The sequence below is a fragment of the Bombus flavifrons genome, chromosome 9, assembly GCF_040668555.2.
Source record: "Bombus flavifrons isolate JBK064 chromosome 9, iyBomFlav1_principal, whole genome shotgun sequence".
Lineage (NCBI taxonomy): Eukaryota > Metazoa > Arthropoda > Insecta > Hymenoptera > Apidae > Bombus > Bombus flavifrons.
The window spans coordinates 3,589,464-3,606,212 of NC_138450.1; the positions used below are offsets into that span (position 1 = coordinate 3,589,464).

At 35.3% G+C, this 16,749-nt stretch overlaps 1 protein-coding gene across 1 annotated transcript; it reads right to left on the reverse strand.

Moving 5' to 3' along the window:
* Window positions 1-15,045: 15,045 nt before the first annotated feature.
* LOC138183440 (uncharacterized) lies at window positions 15,046-16,749 on the reverse strand. Its single transcript, XM_069120338.1, has one exon. It carries the CDS (start codon window positions 16,628-16,630, stop codon window positions 15,233-15,235), a length of 1,398 nt encoding a protein of 465 aa, XP_068976439.1. The 5' UTR covers window positions 16,631-16,749; the 3' UTR covers window positions 15,046-15,232.

Consider the following 16,749-nt stretch of genomic DNA (forward strand, 5'->3'; position numbering starts at 1 on the left):
TTGTGTCTGATTTGATGATTACGTTTAAGTCTAACGTTAGATGGCATGTTAGAAGATTTAAACGTAATCATCTGTTAGACACAATTCATTTTACTTCCTCCCTTACCTTTTCTTGTTACCGACTTACCTGACCTTTACGTTAGCTGTAACGACATACTCCACGCTGAAAGGAAGCATAAGACATATACACATGCATGACAATACATAACAACTAATCTAATCATTACTATCGATCAATTGATATTCAACCCCATGAATCGAATAACCATAAACCCATCTGACCAACAAAAATAGATATTACTTTTACGCATTGACGCTTTACGATCCTTCGAATATCCCTTGCAGCATGCAAATAAGCAAACAGAACAACAAAAGAGCAGAGTTCCGTGAAAGGACGCTAAGTGAGAGAAGTGTGAAAAGTCAAAGTGCTCGGAGATGCGGCAACAATGAAAATGTAGAGACACGTCGATTCTAGACTGGTCCAACAGAAGTTCGACCACATCATTAGACGAGGCTGACCGTCTTTGTAATGTGGTTTCCTTTGAGGGCAAGGCGACGAAACGAGAGAGCACTCGATAGCCAGCCGAGCGGAAATGCATAAACGACCAACAGACTGGACCGGACTGGCCTTTTCCACGTTCTCTGTCGTGTTGACAAGGTACAAGACTACGACGTCTTTCTCTTCTCAATCTTTCTATGTATAAGTTGCCCAACATCAATAGACAACGGGGCAACCAATTCTCTATTAAACGAAGGGTCCGGAAAAGTCTGCTGGAAAAACTGACGTCGCTACTGAACGACGCTACCGATCAAAAGAAATCTCGCTTTGGATACTGAACGCTGGTCATTTCCTGGATATTACTTTCTGTTCCTTTCACCGGAACGCGTCCACAGTCTCTTCGTCTCTTTTACTTCCGGTCTCTGTCCTTCTTGGTTCTCGTGATACAAAACGGTCTTGACGTATTTAAATTTTTTCACGATCCTCTTGATGCCGAAGAGAGATCATTGCGAGTACGGCTGCGTAGAATGAAGAAAAGTTACAGATATTTCGTTATGACATACCGAGCCCCCTTGCATGACTAAATTAATATCATTGACAACATTTTACAGGTTACAAGTTGGATATGTTTGTGACAGCGTTTGAATGATAGCAATGTTTTCGGTGATAAATCGAATGGAATTTTTTAAGTTTCAAATTATTTTATTTAACATGAAACTGTACGATTGTAGAATCAAGGTCTATAATCTTCAATTGTTAGAATTTATAACTTGCCAATTTATTAATATCATCAACAGATACATTTCTTTTTATTTCGGCTTTATGTCGCATTGACACCTGAATTATTAGCGACCATCTCGCCTTGTTATTCTTAAATTAGATTTCGTGGTAAAACTCAGTTTCTTTGGGTAATTTAGAATGTCGGTGATGTGATCCTTTGATATGAAGGCGGAGTTTGCATTCAATTTGTACTCGAGTCTTTGGGTTCTATATTTTTGACATTCTTATAACAGGTGCCTGATGGATATTATCTGGTTGCAAGTTGAAGGTTCTGCTTAATTGATAAATTATCATGCAAGGAGGTTCTAATTCATGAATTCTCAGACATATTTCCAGCGCTAGATAATTAAATTTTAAGTAAAAAGTTAGATAATTCCAAAGGTATAGTTAAAGCAAGTTCTCGCGAAAAGAAATACATGTGTTCAAAGATTAATACTTAACTATAGGTATCTGGACACTAATATTAATTACTTCGTATTTTTTTAGTTCCATTTTCTCGAAAGCGTATCGCCTCTTTTCGACAATCTTATTCTATATTTTTTATTTACCATTTATTAATAAAAAGTGCAGAAGATTAATGACTGTGTACTAAGAACGCAAGCGTTAGGTTTCCAACGATGCTCTTATTACATGAAAAATCAATATCTATAGGCGTCGTTATATTTTTATGCGTAAAACAAAACCTGTAATATCCGGTGTCTCTTTAAATTTCTCAAAAATTAATTCGTTATTCACGAAACTGCAAAAGCAACGGCAACCAGACCATTTAGCCTATGTGGTGGTTTAATCAAAATCACGATCGAAAGGAGCATAATTACCGGAGTACGCTTGGTGGCGGGTCGAAAGAGACAGAGAAAGGAAGAAAAGAACTGGAAGAAGGTAGGGTGGTTAGGGTAGAACGGCGGTTGGATTCAAGCATCGGAGAAATCCGCATTCACGTAAAGGAGGATCAGCCGTGGAAAAGCATCTTACACCGAGTCTACGATATCTAATTCCCGAGAGTTCTTTGATATAGGTATATATGCCCACACCGGTTCGTTCTGTCGCAGCGAGAGAGTCTATACAAAGGGAGAAATAAATATCACAGTAATCTCAGATCCGCTATGTGGGACACACTAGAGATCTTCAACGTCCTCGTCGTCCGTGTACCCAGCCACAAGTTCATTGGGAACGCTTGCTATTTAACGTAGGTCTGTATGTATGCGTACCCTGCCAATGAATATGAGAATTTTACTCGGTTTATGTATTATGTATTATCTATTGTTTTGAATAATTATCAAATAAATTCATTGTAATAGATAAATTCAGAAGAATATATGCATATTTAAAAGTAGAACATTTTTGTGACTATTATTTTACATGTATTGTGTAACACTCTCTGAAATTTAATTACATTATATCGATAAAAATGACACTCAATATGGAAATGTACATATATATATATTAGTTTGTCCGGAAAGTGTCTTTCTCTTGCAGACACGTCTTTTACAACGCATCTTTATACAAACATGGAACCTAATCTTTCGAACGTTATGATCTTTAGTTTGATAGAACAAAATGTATCATACGTAATTCGATAAAATAATATAACACGGAAAATCTTGCGCATCCATTACTTCCTTATAAAACGAAAGAAACTTTTCGGACGACCTAATATATATGTATAAATTACAAAACAGTTATTTAATACAATTATTTATTTTTTATTTAAAACAATTGTCTTAGATCCTTAGTCTTAAAATTAGGACTGAGGTTTATTAATGTAAGAAATATTTAATTGATCGTTTAAATACATTTATGATTTTCGCAACATATATATGTACTTACAATAAACATTTTCTTACTTTTTATTTCCCACGTAGGTACGTACTGTACGTTCCAGCATTGGTCTCAAACTTTATCAATATGATAACTACGTGTCGTGAAAAAGTGCAATGGAATTTTTCAATGTTTCGTATAACAGAGACAGTAATGTGTATGTTCATAAAAGTGTTCAAGTATTATACTTCAGTAAGTCACTGTAGATATTAAATTCAGATTCAGCGATATTATCTTCTAGATACGCTTGATATTTTACAACATAACACAATGCATTCTTCGAAATAACTCAGAACACCTTACTTCACCATAAATCAAACTAATGTAACGAATGTTGTGAGTTTGCAAAGATAGATAAAAATTTATGATATTTGCCTATCAAGGAAGGTAAAAAAGGGCCAAGCAACGACGCTGACACACTGTTCATATTTACTTTCGCGTAACAACCGCTGAAAATCAAACGGATTCTTATACAAAGGTCCCTGATTTTTGTTAATATCCCATAGAAGAGCAAGTTCGAGTCCCGAAGAAATATTACGGAGAGAATCAATTGATCCATGGGGATGTTTCGAGAATGGTCGAAGGATGGATGAAGTCTGGTGACGAACGGAGACACGGTTGGGGTCGGGTCAAAGCAATTTTCGGCTTCGGAGGCAATCGTGCTCTAATACCCCGAGATAAAATAAAACCAAAGCCGGCGTGCCCTCCGTGAAAGCGATTTCGCGCGAATGACAAATCTCGTTCTCGCCAGTTGATTTCATTTTAAACTTTTCTATAGTCAAGTTGCCTTTTTCGTTTGATGGCAAATTTTAAGGCATTTTAAGGAATGTTCACACGTGTGTCTCTCTCGAGAATTTTTGAAGAATTTCTTAGAATTTTTAGGAAAATTCTACTGTTTAGAGTGCTGTGAGTAATCGAAGAGCGCTGAAAATGCCAAGAAACAAGTTTTTCGGGAGGGAAAGAAAGCTTATCCGTTAATGTAGTCCAAATTCATGAAAAAGAAAAGTACATCTGTTGTAAACAAAATCTGTTGTAAATAAAATCAGTTGCAAAGAAAATTCAATGTTTCATTCATTTAGCCAGATGATATAAACAAAGGCCAAGAAACAATTAACTGTTTTTCTATCATTTCCTCCATACCAAGGGAATTGCGCTTAAATTCTATACCACGGTATTTTCATTGATATGTGAAACATTTTCCAATACAAAATTAAAAGTTTTCTATTTTTGCACTTACAGCTTTGTTTACAAACACTCCTCAATTATAAACTCAAACACATTTTCTGCATTATTTCTTCGATATTTTCAAGAAACTACAGGTCATAGCTGGATATGTTAAGTGAAATTGTTTTTATAAAGCGTGAATTGAACATAATAAGACATGGGGGATGTTACATGGCGAATTAATGGCTTTCATAACTGAGATGGAAGACAAAAGACAATTTTCCAACATGACGATGCTCCTATTCATACTACAAAAAAATGGTTTCAAGATTTTCGAATTATTACCATGGTATTCAGCTCTGATCTGCAACCGATCGAAAATCCATGAGGAATTCTAGCAAGAAATGTTTACGATCAGAAGGAGCCACGTATGGAAGATATCGTTGAAGTTAAAAAATAGAATAAAATGTCTAACATCTAAACATCTATTAGAGGACAGTGTGTCTAACAGATTAATAAAAGTAATCAAAAATATCCACTAAATATCGAATGAAAACGTAACTAAATTAACTATTAACAAATTAATAATTAATTGAGTTTATATTGTTTTTCACAAGCGAAAACAAATAAACGATTTTGTCAATATTTGTTTTAATATCGCGAAAAACCTAAAGCAGAGATTTGAAAATGGAAGTTGATTTAGAAGATCAACATTATCCAAATAATAAAATACCTATTGAACAATGTACAGTAGCGTGCAGTTTCGTTGTAAAAGTAAAATTTAATTGAATTGTAACTTTTAATTTTAAAACGGTGATATTTATTCTTCCTATGCTAATGATTAAAAAATGTTGAAGCAGATAATACACGTTTTTTGCGATAATATTTATATTTTCCAGCGAAATGTTCATGCAAAATGAGATTAGTCTACATAGTTTTCTCATTCGCTTTTTCTCATTCGATCACTAGACATATCACTTCTTAAACTACGAAACATCTTATGATTGATTTACAATAAACTTTATTTAATCATGTGACCATACTGTGTGCCAAAATTTAATTTTATTCTGCTAGATTGCAAAATGTCACACTATGAAATACGTAGATTTCAATTCCTTCGAAAGAAGGAAAGCAATAAAAACTTGTTATTTATACAAAATTATTATTTCTTTAAACAGAAAAATTTAACGAAAACGTTAAAGAAATAAGCTTTTAAAACGATTGCAAAATATTTCTCCGCGCGTCATCCTTTTTATAGCATTGTACAGCACGTATATAACAGATTTGTAGGACGAGTACGTGAATCAAGGAGATATTCGGAATGCTCGAGGCGAAAATTTCTCTTCCGAGAAATCCAATGTGCCGAGAAGCGGCAGAGATTTCTGAGATGTGCTTTCCCAAAGCTTTTACAGTTATTATCCCACAGATGTTTGTCGTTTACAGGATATCGAGGCGATATTGTGGCATCGCGGATCGTGCTCTATAGCTGCCATTGTTTACCTAATGATAAAAGCACCGTTTTCTGTTTGCACGACCGTTTCTCAAATACAATTTTTCAAATAGTACTCGACCTCCATCGCTTCTATAGTAACGCCTTGTTCATTTCTTCTTTTCTTAATTTGTCTCTCACGCTTTTAATTATAGTCCATGGAACTTGCTTTTTATTGTATTAACATGAAAAACAAAATTATTATATAGTTCATAAATTTCACTCCAAGCTTCATCTCATTTCATAAATTTCATTTCATGAGTTTTCGTTTTATAAATGTTTCATTTATAGATTCGTTTTATAACTTCATAAGTTTCGCCGTTCCTTTTATTAAGAGTTGGAAATTACCAAAAAGCAGCGTGAGTGCAATTGTCGTTTCTTTCCAATTAGACATCAATTCTTCCGCCTGTACTAACTGACTTCTGAGATCCTTATGATTCAAGGTTTGATAAAACTTTGTTAACAAAAATTCACTCAACACAAAAGAAAGATGGTTTCTCAGGAATTTTGTCAAATCAGTATAAATACCATGCGAACAGGTTTACATAAAAATATATGAAAAATAACAACAACTCAACTAAAATACTATATTATATAAATTAATTATTTAATATTTTATTATGAATAAAAAATATATGAGAGATAATTCCTAAAAAATCTTCTACATTCTACACAGAGAGAAAGTGGTTTTTTGGAAAAATTTGTCGAATCGACATGAACACCATAGGAACAAGCTCGCATAAGCGCACACGATCACACGTGTGGAGATAGATATGTGTGACATGGCGAGGGAGAGCTTCCCACGGGAGAAAGCGATTCTGAAAATTCTTCGAAGACACGTCGATAAAAGGACTATGCTGCTACACTCAAGAGAGCACTCGTCTTCGTCTCTCTTTTGCCAACGCTTTCTTATCCATCGCGCCGGGGAAATTGTATTTCGACCCGACGAATAGCAAAGCGAAGATGACAAAGTCACGAAAGAAAAATTACGAAATTGCTTGCTGCTGCAGTGGCGCACTCGGATACTTGGAAGAGGTGTATCTAACCTTTCTCGAATCGTAGCTTCTTCTCCGTTTCATCGATCGATCTACGATAGAAAGAGGAAAAACAAGAACAGAGGCCGAGGATAGGTAAGTGGATACTTCGATTTCCACTGGCACAGACCTTCTCGAATACCGGTGTGATCCTTTGACTACGTTAATGTGCTAGAAATGCACAGAAAATCGAATTCTTGTCCCCCAAAAGAGGAACCAAGGAAAGGGAGCTTTATGTAGATAAAGTACATAGTGCTTTCGTTTAGATCGAACGTCTAAATTAATTTAGATGTTGTTACCGAAGATAAGAAAGAATAATTACCAGAAGTTCACACAGTTCGAAGAATATTTTTATCTTTGTATATGGTTTCGTATATCGTATGAAAATCATGAATTTTCAATGAATCAATAATTTTGGTATACTGCATGTATACCAAAACTACTGGTATAATACATTTTTCCGCACACCGATAGCTACATTCTATAAAGTGATGTTGTAGTCAACAGGCTTATCTTGACGTAGGCATCAAAAGAAGTTGAAGATGTTTATAAGCAGTAAAATATCCTTCCAAACATTAACTTTTAATTCTAATCCCTAATTCTTCTAATTCATAAGCGCCAATACACTTTGTTCCTAGAAAAATGATCTCCATTTCTAACGTTCGTACCATTTCAATTTCATGATTCTCCACAATCCTCGTTCCATTTACTCAAATACCTGCCTAAGTATCTACATCTTATAATAGATTTCTAAGTCTATTTCATGGGCTGCAGTTTTCAATCGGTGTGAAAGATCTACCTCGTAATTCTTGACTGAAACAAAAAACCAAAAGAGGATTAAATTATTATATATTATTCTTCTCGATGAACTAAAAAAGTTCGTCAAAATGTTTATTTAAATAATTGTTATAGCACCTTAAAGTTTATTTTTTCTTTTTATAAAACACATTTTTTCTTTAAACCAGCCAAAATTTTTAATTTCACACTATTTTCTGCCTCTTTTTAGTTCATCGAGAAGAAAAATATATTATAATTTAATCCTCTTTTGGTTTTTTATTTCAGTCAAGAATTACGAGGTGGATCTTTCCCACCGATTGAAAACTGCAGCCCATGAAATAGGCTTAGAAATCTGTTATAATTTTTTTTTACTTTAAAAAAATTTGTTGTATTCGTTAAATATATATAAAACCATACTCAAAATTCAATAACTTCATTTCATTCTTTCCCTTCCAAAAAAAGTCACAAAAAGACGCTGTTTTAGAACATTCTAATTCAGGACAGCCCTTTAAGAAGGTGAAAAGCCTCGTAATGGCCACGTATTTTTTTTTCCACAAAAAGAAATCTTAATTTCTTCTAGCATTCGCGTCATTTATTATTTCAATTTCATAATCTTCCAGGATTCTTAAAACGTAATGAAAAAGAAAGTCCGCGCGAGAAAAATTAACGAGAACCTTCTGGGAATACGATACAGTACACGTAAGCCTTATTACGCGTACAAAAGAACAGGGGAATTCACGTACGATTTAAAGAGCCGATCGCGGAAGCGGGAATTTCGAAAAATCAGCTTCACGGATTTAATGGCCCCTGTTGAACGGCGAGGGCGCGACAGATCTCCTTATTCAGCCGGCACAAAGGCACCGCGCAGATTACAGAGCCAGCAATCCCTCTATGGATTCTACGGTGAGGCATTATGCTGGCACACGGGGCCAAGTAACGTCCAAAGGCATCATCCCTGGACAATACTGACTTCGATCACTCTATATCTATATCTTTTTTGTTGATCCTTACGCAATTTCCTTTGGATCAATGAAAATCAATCATCCTCGATATTGTGACTCTTAATTCGTAGACAGAATCTATCGGTAGATGAACAAGCAGTCGAGGATTTTATATCGATGGTATTCGCACAACGATGGAAATTTGTTTGTTTTTGAAACCTATTTGCAATCTCCTCCCGTCTTTCTTCGCGTGGCGTATACACTTATCGTATACACTTATTATAATATACTTCAAATGTATTAGGTTGTCCGAAAAGTTTCTTTCGTTTTATGAGGAAATAATAGACGCACAACATTTTTTGTTTTATATTATTTTGTCGAATTACGTACAATCCATTTTGTTCTGTTGAGATAAACACCGCGACATTTCACAAACTTGGTTTCACGTTTGTATGAAGGTACACTGTTGTAAAAAACATGCTTGCAAAAGAAAGATACTTTTCGGGCAACCTAATAATTGTAATTCACATTAATGTAGATCGACCTATACGATATCGATACTATAAATCGTACAAGTTATTCGTGCCATTGAAATACCTGAAAGTGATATCCAGAAAAATATGAACATGGTGATCCATTGCTGTGTAATTCATTGGATTACTTGACAGCTACTTCAGCCTTGATGTTACCAATAGGTGTATTTGTCAAGAATATCTGTATTTCTTGAGGTTCGTTGCATGTTTTGTCTGCTTTGATCTTCAAAATTTGTTAAATCTTCTGTGGAAACGATGCAAACGAACAAGGACGTGATAGTTTTTCATATGTGTTACGATTATGTAGATAATTGCGTTGACGCAACATGTGCGTCAATAGCAGCAAAAGTTAAGTTAAGATGCGAACGAAAACGCGTAACGTAAGCTAAAGGAACATTGGAACTCATCTTCATTGGAGTCATCATATTCAATGGTAGAACAAAAATGATATATCGAGGAGGAAGTTCGAGGAAGGAAGGAAGAAATAATTATCGTGAATAAAATGCGAATGAATAATCTTCAAACAGAGATTCGCTTTCAAGATTCGTATATTTACGAGAAATGAAATTTTGATATATACAGATATGAACAGAAAATACATCTGTTGACTAGCCTACGTTACATACAATTAATTATACTTGTTTTAAATGTGCGATGATACTCAGCTCACATGGACGCGGATCGTTATTATACATATTTATAGATACATGTGCATGTATCGCAGACAAGATTATTACAAACATTTTGTCGATTTTTCAATCAAAAATTTCGTACTTTTCCTTATCGATAATTTTTACATATTTAATCGTGATCTTTTATTACATCATGTATAGATAAACAAAAAGGAAAATGTGAACACGAAATGCTTACTTTAATTTGATAGGTGACAACCTCTTTGATTCGCTTAAACACGCAACCTGTTGTGCTATCATGAGTGCTGTTAGAGTTATAGCACCACGTATTAATCTTCTAAGTACGTAGGTATAATTCTTACATGCTCTTGCATATCGAGCTTTGGTTAAATAAAATATTCTTCGCTATGTACTATTTAAGTAAGACAACTTAATTCTAATCGCTTTCAACAGCGTATAAATAATTCGTTAAAAAATATATCACGCGATATAGCCGGACAAATTCTTTGTAACAATCTAACGCATACATATGTACATACGATCGCCTGATTCGTTGACTATCGTGTTACAGACACATAATTAACGACGACCAGAAGATATAACTACCTATACAGATAATTCGACTGCGGATATTTATGCAGATTCAGATGTTTGCGAACACGATTAAACAAATGGAATTTAATAAATATTCTACTTCGGATATTTTATATATATTTTCACATATTACGTGTATCTTTACGTCTTTAAATTATTATCACGTTATTCATAAATTAATATTTAGATAAAATATAATTATTTCCTAATAAAGCAGCTTTAGTCCAAGGGAAATAAAAAATAAAATAAATACATAAAAATCCGCAGTCTATGAATAATCATTTACCCCTTGTCGCTAATAAACTTCTCCATTTTTAAGTTCCTTTCATACACTTTCTAGAGATAGTATATATATTTGTATGCTTACTCACGACTAGTTCTGACTATGCTTTGTTTAATTAACATTCACCGCGTTCATCTAGATACGTTTATCTTTTAACGGTGTCCTACTTTTTTTCATTCGCCGGTTGGTCGTCGCTCGAGTCTCGAATGTCTCGAGCTACAATCCACGTAATTATTTCACGATTTTCTACGTTTCAGAACGCTAATTAAATTTCATTATATCGGAATTATACATAGATGGCTATCCTTATGACATATACCTAAACCAGTCACTCGGTACAAGTTTCTTGTGATTGTTCTTCGTGATTTTTATTATCTACTTAATCTTAAAAGAGACACCTTCGCTCTCTACTCTTGGACTAGATTATACTCTTTTATTCTAAATGAGTAGAATAAAGCAGAATGGGAAACTGAAAAAAAAAGAACTAAACTGAATGTTACAACGTCGGTGACCCGAAACGATATTACGATGATTGAACACGTGTTTGATATTCTATATCAAATCTTTGGTGTTTTTTTAATTATAAATCTTTTTCTAAAGAAATCATTGTATTCTATCTTAATATTAATTTACAATATAATAATACGGAACTAACGAATAATAATAATAATAGAAGGATTTTGTGAAACTCTTTAATTAAAAAAATTGAAAGAATGTTTAAAACGTTTCACTGTCACCTCAAGCCACCTTACTATGATGAAACCCAGTAATTAAGAGAAACGAGTGACAAAAAACGATGGCAATAATAATAATAATGTGTACTATGATGTAACGATATTATCGTTCACACAAGTTGCCTTTCTTTGTTATGGGCGAAAAAATAATTTGTTATTAAATGTTTAAATATATGGAAAAAGGTACATCGTAGAATTTATATTCCGAGAAATGAACATCTTTTTGCTCGTTCGAAATAATTTGAGAGATACAACGTTTCGATTAACTACGAATTTTCAATCAATATGTGTTTCTATCTAAATAATACATGTTATCGGAGTACGTTTTAGAACAGTGAATACATTCTCATTCTCTAACTAGATACAACTGCTACGATTTGGCAATGATCGTTAAACTATGCTGTCTGAGTAGAGACTAGAAGCAACTCCTTATTACACGCAGCCGTACATACTAACTCAGACGATCATATTCACGCAAAATTGAAATACACTATGTAGTCACTGAATTTACTGAATTGAGAAATTTTTCTATGGTACTTTCCTCCCATGTTGATCTTTTCATCTATGACATGACAACACGTGTAATTCCTTATTAGCAAATATCTTTCCTTTTACTAATGACTTTTTCGTTTAGTTACTGTCAGCTCTCTTTTGCTTCAATGTATCATTATATTTTTATAAAAAGTATTATTAACCCTTTGCACTTCTATGTCGAGTGTGAGTTTTTATCTCAGGAGCTCCTTTGTCGAGTCCCACTCGACATTCTTTCATGTTCACCTTTTGTTGTGAAACGTGCGAAAGAAAACCAGGATTGCATCCTGGAAATTGTTTCAAGATGTATCACACACTTAAAAATTACAAAATACAACAATAGTATGAACAAAACTGGTATTTAAGTGAATTTGTTTCTTCCTTTATTTATTCAAATCATCTTATTTTTTAGTTAAAGTAAATTTCAAATAAAATACTTAAAAGCGTTGGAAGCCGGTGATAACGAAATTGAAATAAAATTCGGAGTGCAAAGGGCTAAGATGTAGTTTCATTTGCTATGAACGAAATAAACGTATTTATTTTCTTCTCATTGGGAAATACAATTTACAAAGTAGACAAAAATTTCTTTTATCTACCAAACGATATAACAAACACTACACTTTGCGTATTTTTGCGTTTTCGAATTTCTCATAATTGCATTAAAATTCGCAGAATTTAATGGCAAATAATAAATGATTCAGGACTGCTATATATGCAATTCTGTCACTATAAAACATACCAACGATTTAATAACATTTTTCCTCCTACGTCTACTTACGATTAATAAGAAATAATACACGATATGCATTACAGTGGCTGTTTAATTAGAAATTTATCCACGAAATATCCACTGAATCTAATTTCCACGATTAAAAACTACCTATCCAACTTACTTAATCCTACATTAAAAGTAATCAACGAGTAGTTGATAACCCTGTCGACTAGATACGCGCTAATTCGATCGCCTTAAATATCTTTGATATTCTGCTGTATGATCACGATTCACTCGATTCGATGAGTCCAATCTGCGAGTTAAGTTAAATTTATGACGCTAAGGAATACTTATCAGAATAACGTACTTTCTTTTAACACGTCGGCTGCCACACCAGTTTTATATATTTTCAATCAATAAACTTTCATTCGTGCAAAGTATTAGATCCGATTTACTTATTTTTTCCTCCAACAATGTTATCCAAGATATTCACGTTGTTAAAGAGTTTTCAGCCCGTAACCTTTATCTTATTTTAATCATTCTGAAGCAACAATTCTCAACCATTATCAACTATCGATACAGAGGTGTGCAGCAAAAATTTTCAAACACGCGATACCTAACGTATTCAATCGGCACCTGATCGATTCTCTTTTCAAAGGATCGTCAGATAAAAAGACGACGATGGTCAAAACGATAGCCCTATCTCCAATCAAATATATCTATTTATCATAGTTTTTATTCTGTGGCAAAATTTTAGCAATTAGTCTATGCGTGCCATAAGATGAAAAAGATGGAAGATCGCTGTTCTAAAGAATTTAGTAACGTGGCTCACCGATGGCCACCGTGACAGGCAACGTGTTAACTTAGGATGAAAGATGAGGAATCGTCGCCTTGGATAAATATTACAACACAGATAAATTGCCAGCTAGGTATATGTACACGCACAGTCACGCTTTATAACCGACCTCTCTCTACTATCTACAGATTTACATCGCACGCAACATCGTATTAACCTTGCTGCTTCGCTACTTCTAATTCTATGCAAATTTACAGTCCGATTCGCCCCTCGTGCCATTCGTAAGCACACACGTTAGTATTTAACTGTTCCGTTGCAACGGCTGTTATTGTCTCGAGTTTTGGAGAACCAAAATTTTATTGGTAAACGAAAAGTTGTCAGTGAAATCTTTTCTTGGTTTCTTTAACGCGATTCCGTTAGGTTGTTCCATAAGATTGGTCGTTTTCTCTTTTGTCACTTATTTTTCCTGAAGAATTGTTTCCTATTTGTCAAATATTGCCTATTTGTATTTGTTTTTTTTTTCATTCATTAAAAAATCGTCTAGTTTTCTTTCATCCGTTTTCTAGTTCTCTTAATTTTATTAATTACTACGTAGTTTTTAGAAGGAGATATTTTTTCGAAGATTAATAAGAAACGGAGATTTTTTAAATTTCGCGAAAGAAGAATAAGTAGAAGCAAGTGAAATAAATTGAAAAAAAGAAACAAACACAATTTCTAGATGAGAAAGGATGAAAAGACGAGGGAATTTATGATTGATCTCATAATGATTCTTCGCAATTTCCTGCCAAATTTTGTTATCAAAAAGCGACAAAATTTATGAAACGACCTAATAGATATCATAATCGATGTTTCTTAAAAAAAAAAAAACAGTTTGAATTATTATAGAAATTCTGAAAATGATCGTTAGCTGTACTTTACGATTGTGTGTCGTAATATCGTCCCGAATTATTGATAACTGAAATTTCGCCGTCAGTAAAATATCTATAATCACGATTGAAATTTACGCTTGTTTCGTTATGTTATTTTTAAAAGCAATATTCTCAGCTGCTGCAAAATCTTTTTATCGGTAGTAACACACTCTATCGTTTGATAAATTTTATCATGATATGAAGTAGGATATTTTATACCTTACTATAAAACTTATGAAACTCCAAGATATGTGCAATCTATTAATGAAGAAGTTTATATAAAAAATACGATAAGCGTATCGGAATATGACACATATTTACGCAATGAAAATAAATTTAGCATAAAGGTTAAAAAATCACTGTGTAGTTGAAAATATATACAAAACCTTTCAGGCGTTATATAAATCGAAATATTCAGTTTTCGAAAGAAAATTCTCAATCCTCGACCGACGTATTCTCCAACATAATGACTATATAACACGTATAGAGAAGAATGTCGTATTAAATTTTGCTTTCGCTATTATTTACTAATCAAATAACACGTTACTCCTTCCCTCTTGCATCATTCCCTGTATACGACACCGGTTGAGTTACACGCTCCAAGAAAAAAAAAAAGGAAAAAACCTATCCTTTAAGAAAAGTCTATTCCATTAATGAAATATTAACATAAAATTGCACGTGTTACGATTCTAAGAAAAAATACAAAACTAGAAAAATAAAAAATAAAAAGAAGAACAAAATTTATCCCATTACTATATAATATGAAACTTAAAAAATGCCAAAAATACCCTATGACAACAAGAACAAAGGGGAATGCAAAGATAATATATCAACTACTCTTTATCATATTTCCAACCAAGTAACTGTGAAAAATTCGAAAAATATTCTCAAACGTTAGATTGCAAAAAAATAGAGCCCTCCACTAGGAGACTCGATCTTTACAAATCAAGGCCGAATCTCCAGTAGAGTCCTGGTCTTCTGGGCAAGGGTCTCGCGGGAAACTGGTGTCAGGGGATCTCGGTGTTCAACGTACCCTTGGAAACCACCTGAACGACGTCAGTCTTACCAACAGCTCCTCCTTGCTCCAACACCACGTTATTGTTGTTGTGATTGTTGTTGTTGTTGGTCTCTGGATGTTGACTGGTCAGGTGTTTCCTCAGCGCTGCTTGCCTGGTGAACTTCGCGTCGCACCTGGTGCACGATATCTCGATACTTCCGGTAGACGACGAATGTTCTCCGTTGGCCAGTCTTGGTTTATGCCAGCGTCTGTGAGAGGCCAAATTCGCCGGACACGAGAATCTCTTGTCGCATTCTGGACATCTGTACTCGACGTGGGCTATCCTGGAGCACCTGTGCTGGGCCAACTGGAACGCGTCCTCGTGCAATTGCCTGCAGAGCTTGCACTGATAAGGGCCAAGCCTGTTCTCGATCTTAGCTAGCTCCGCTCGCGCCTCCTCGGTGACTTCAACGATGTTGAATGCGGGATCGATGTCTCCGGTGACTACAGCCTCGTCCGGGCCCAAAATCACGGTACCCGACACCGGGCTACTGGTATCCTCGTCAAATTTCAATCTTCTAGCGTGTTTCTTTTTGGGTCTCTGAAGAAGCTTCTCAGAAGTGGAACTGGATCTGGAGCTACTAGACGCGACGTTGTTGTTGCTGGTCGTCGAGGCTGGACTCGAGTCCTCCTCTCTTACTTTTCGTCTTGGACATTGCGGAGGCGACGGTGTGCTCGGAGGAGTCATGGGAGCGTGCTGCATCCCTTGCAGGTGATGCTGCGGCGTTAGAAGAAGCTGCTGATGGTAGCCTTGTACCGATTGAAGGTGACTAGGACTGGTTAATAGAAGCTTCTGATTGTGCGTGTAATACTTGGAAGCGATCTCGTTCGAGCTTGAACCAAAGGGAGCTAGTCTGGTGGCCTCTTCCAAAGTGCAGGCTTTGACCGTTGGTTCCGGAGTTTGCAGTGGTTCTTTCTTGGAAAGTAGCTCGTAACTGGAATGACTGTGCACCGAGGAACTTCGTGGAACCGTGTCGAAGTCGTCGACCACCAGGGGACCAGTTTCGTCGCTGTTCCTTCCGTACCCGGTGTTTTCCAATTCTTTCTGCACATCGTCCAACGTTCTCTGATCTTTCTTGGAATCTACGAGGTCTTCGGTTTTCGGCGTGATCGGTGTAGGCGGAGGTTTCAGAGACAGATCCAGGGGACACGGGGTAGACGATCTGGACAAGTCCCAGTTTTGAAGAACGTGATGATCGGGAACCCTGGAGTAGGTGGGAGGGTTTTCCATAGGAATGTGCCAACTGGTAGCCGCGCCGTACGAATGCTGGTGGATCTCGTCACCGTAGTAACCCAGATAATTTAACCCAGGGGCCAGGAACGCCCGTGGCAACGAACTGTGCAACATACTGACGTTCGTCTCTGCCAAATGTCTCTTTCCTTACGTTTCTCCTTAGACGAACCATATATTCGATATTTCAACCGTTTCCATTTTACGTTGATTAATAATTCTTAGAAACACTGGGA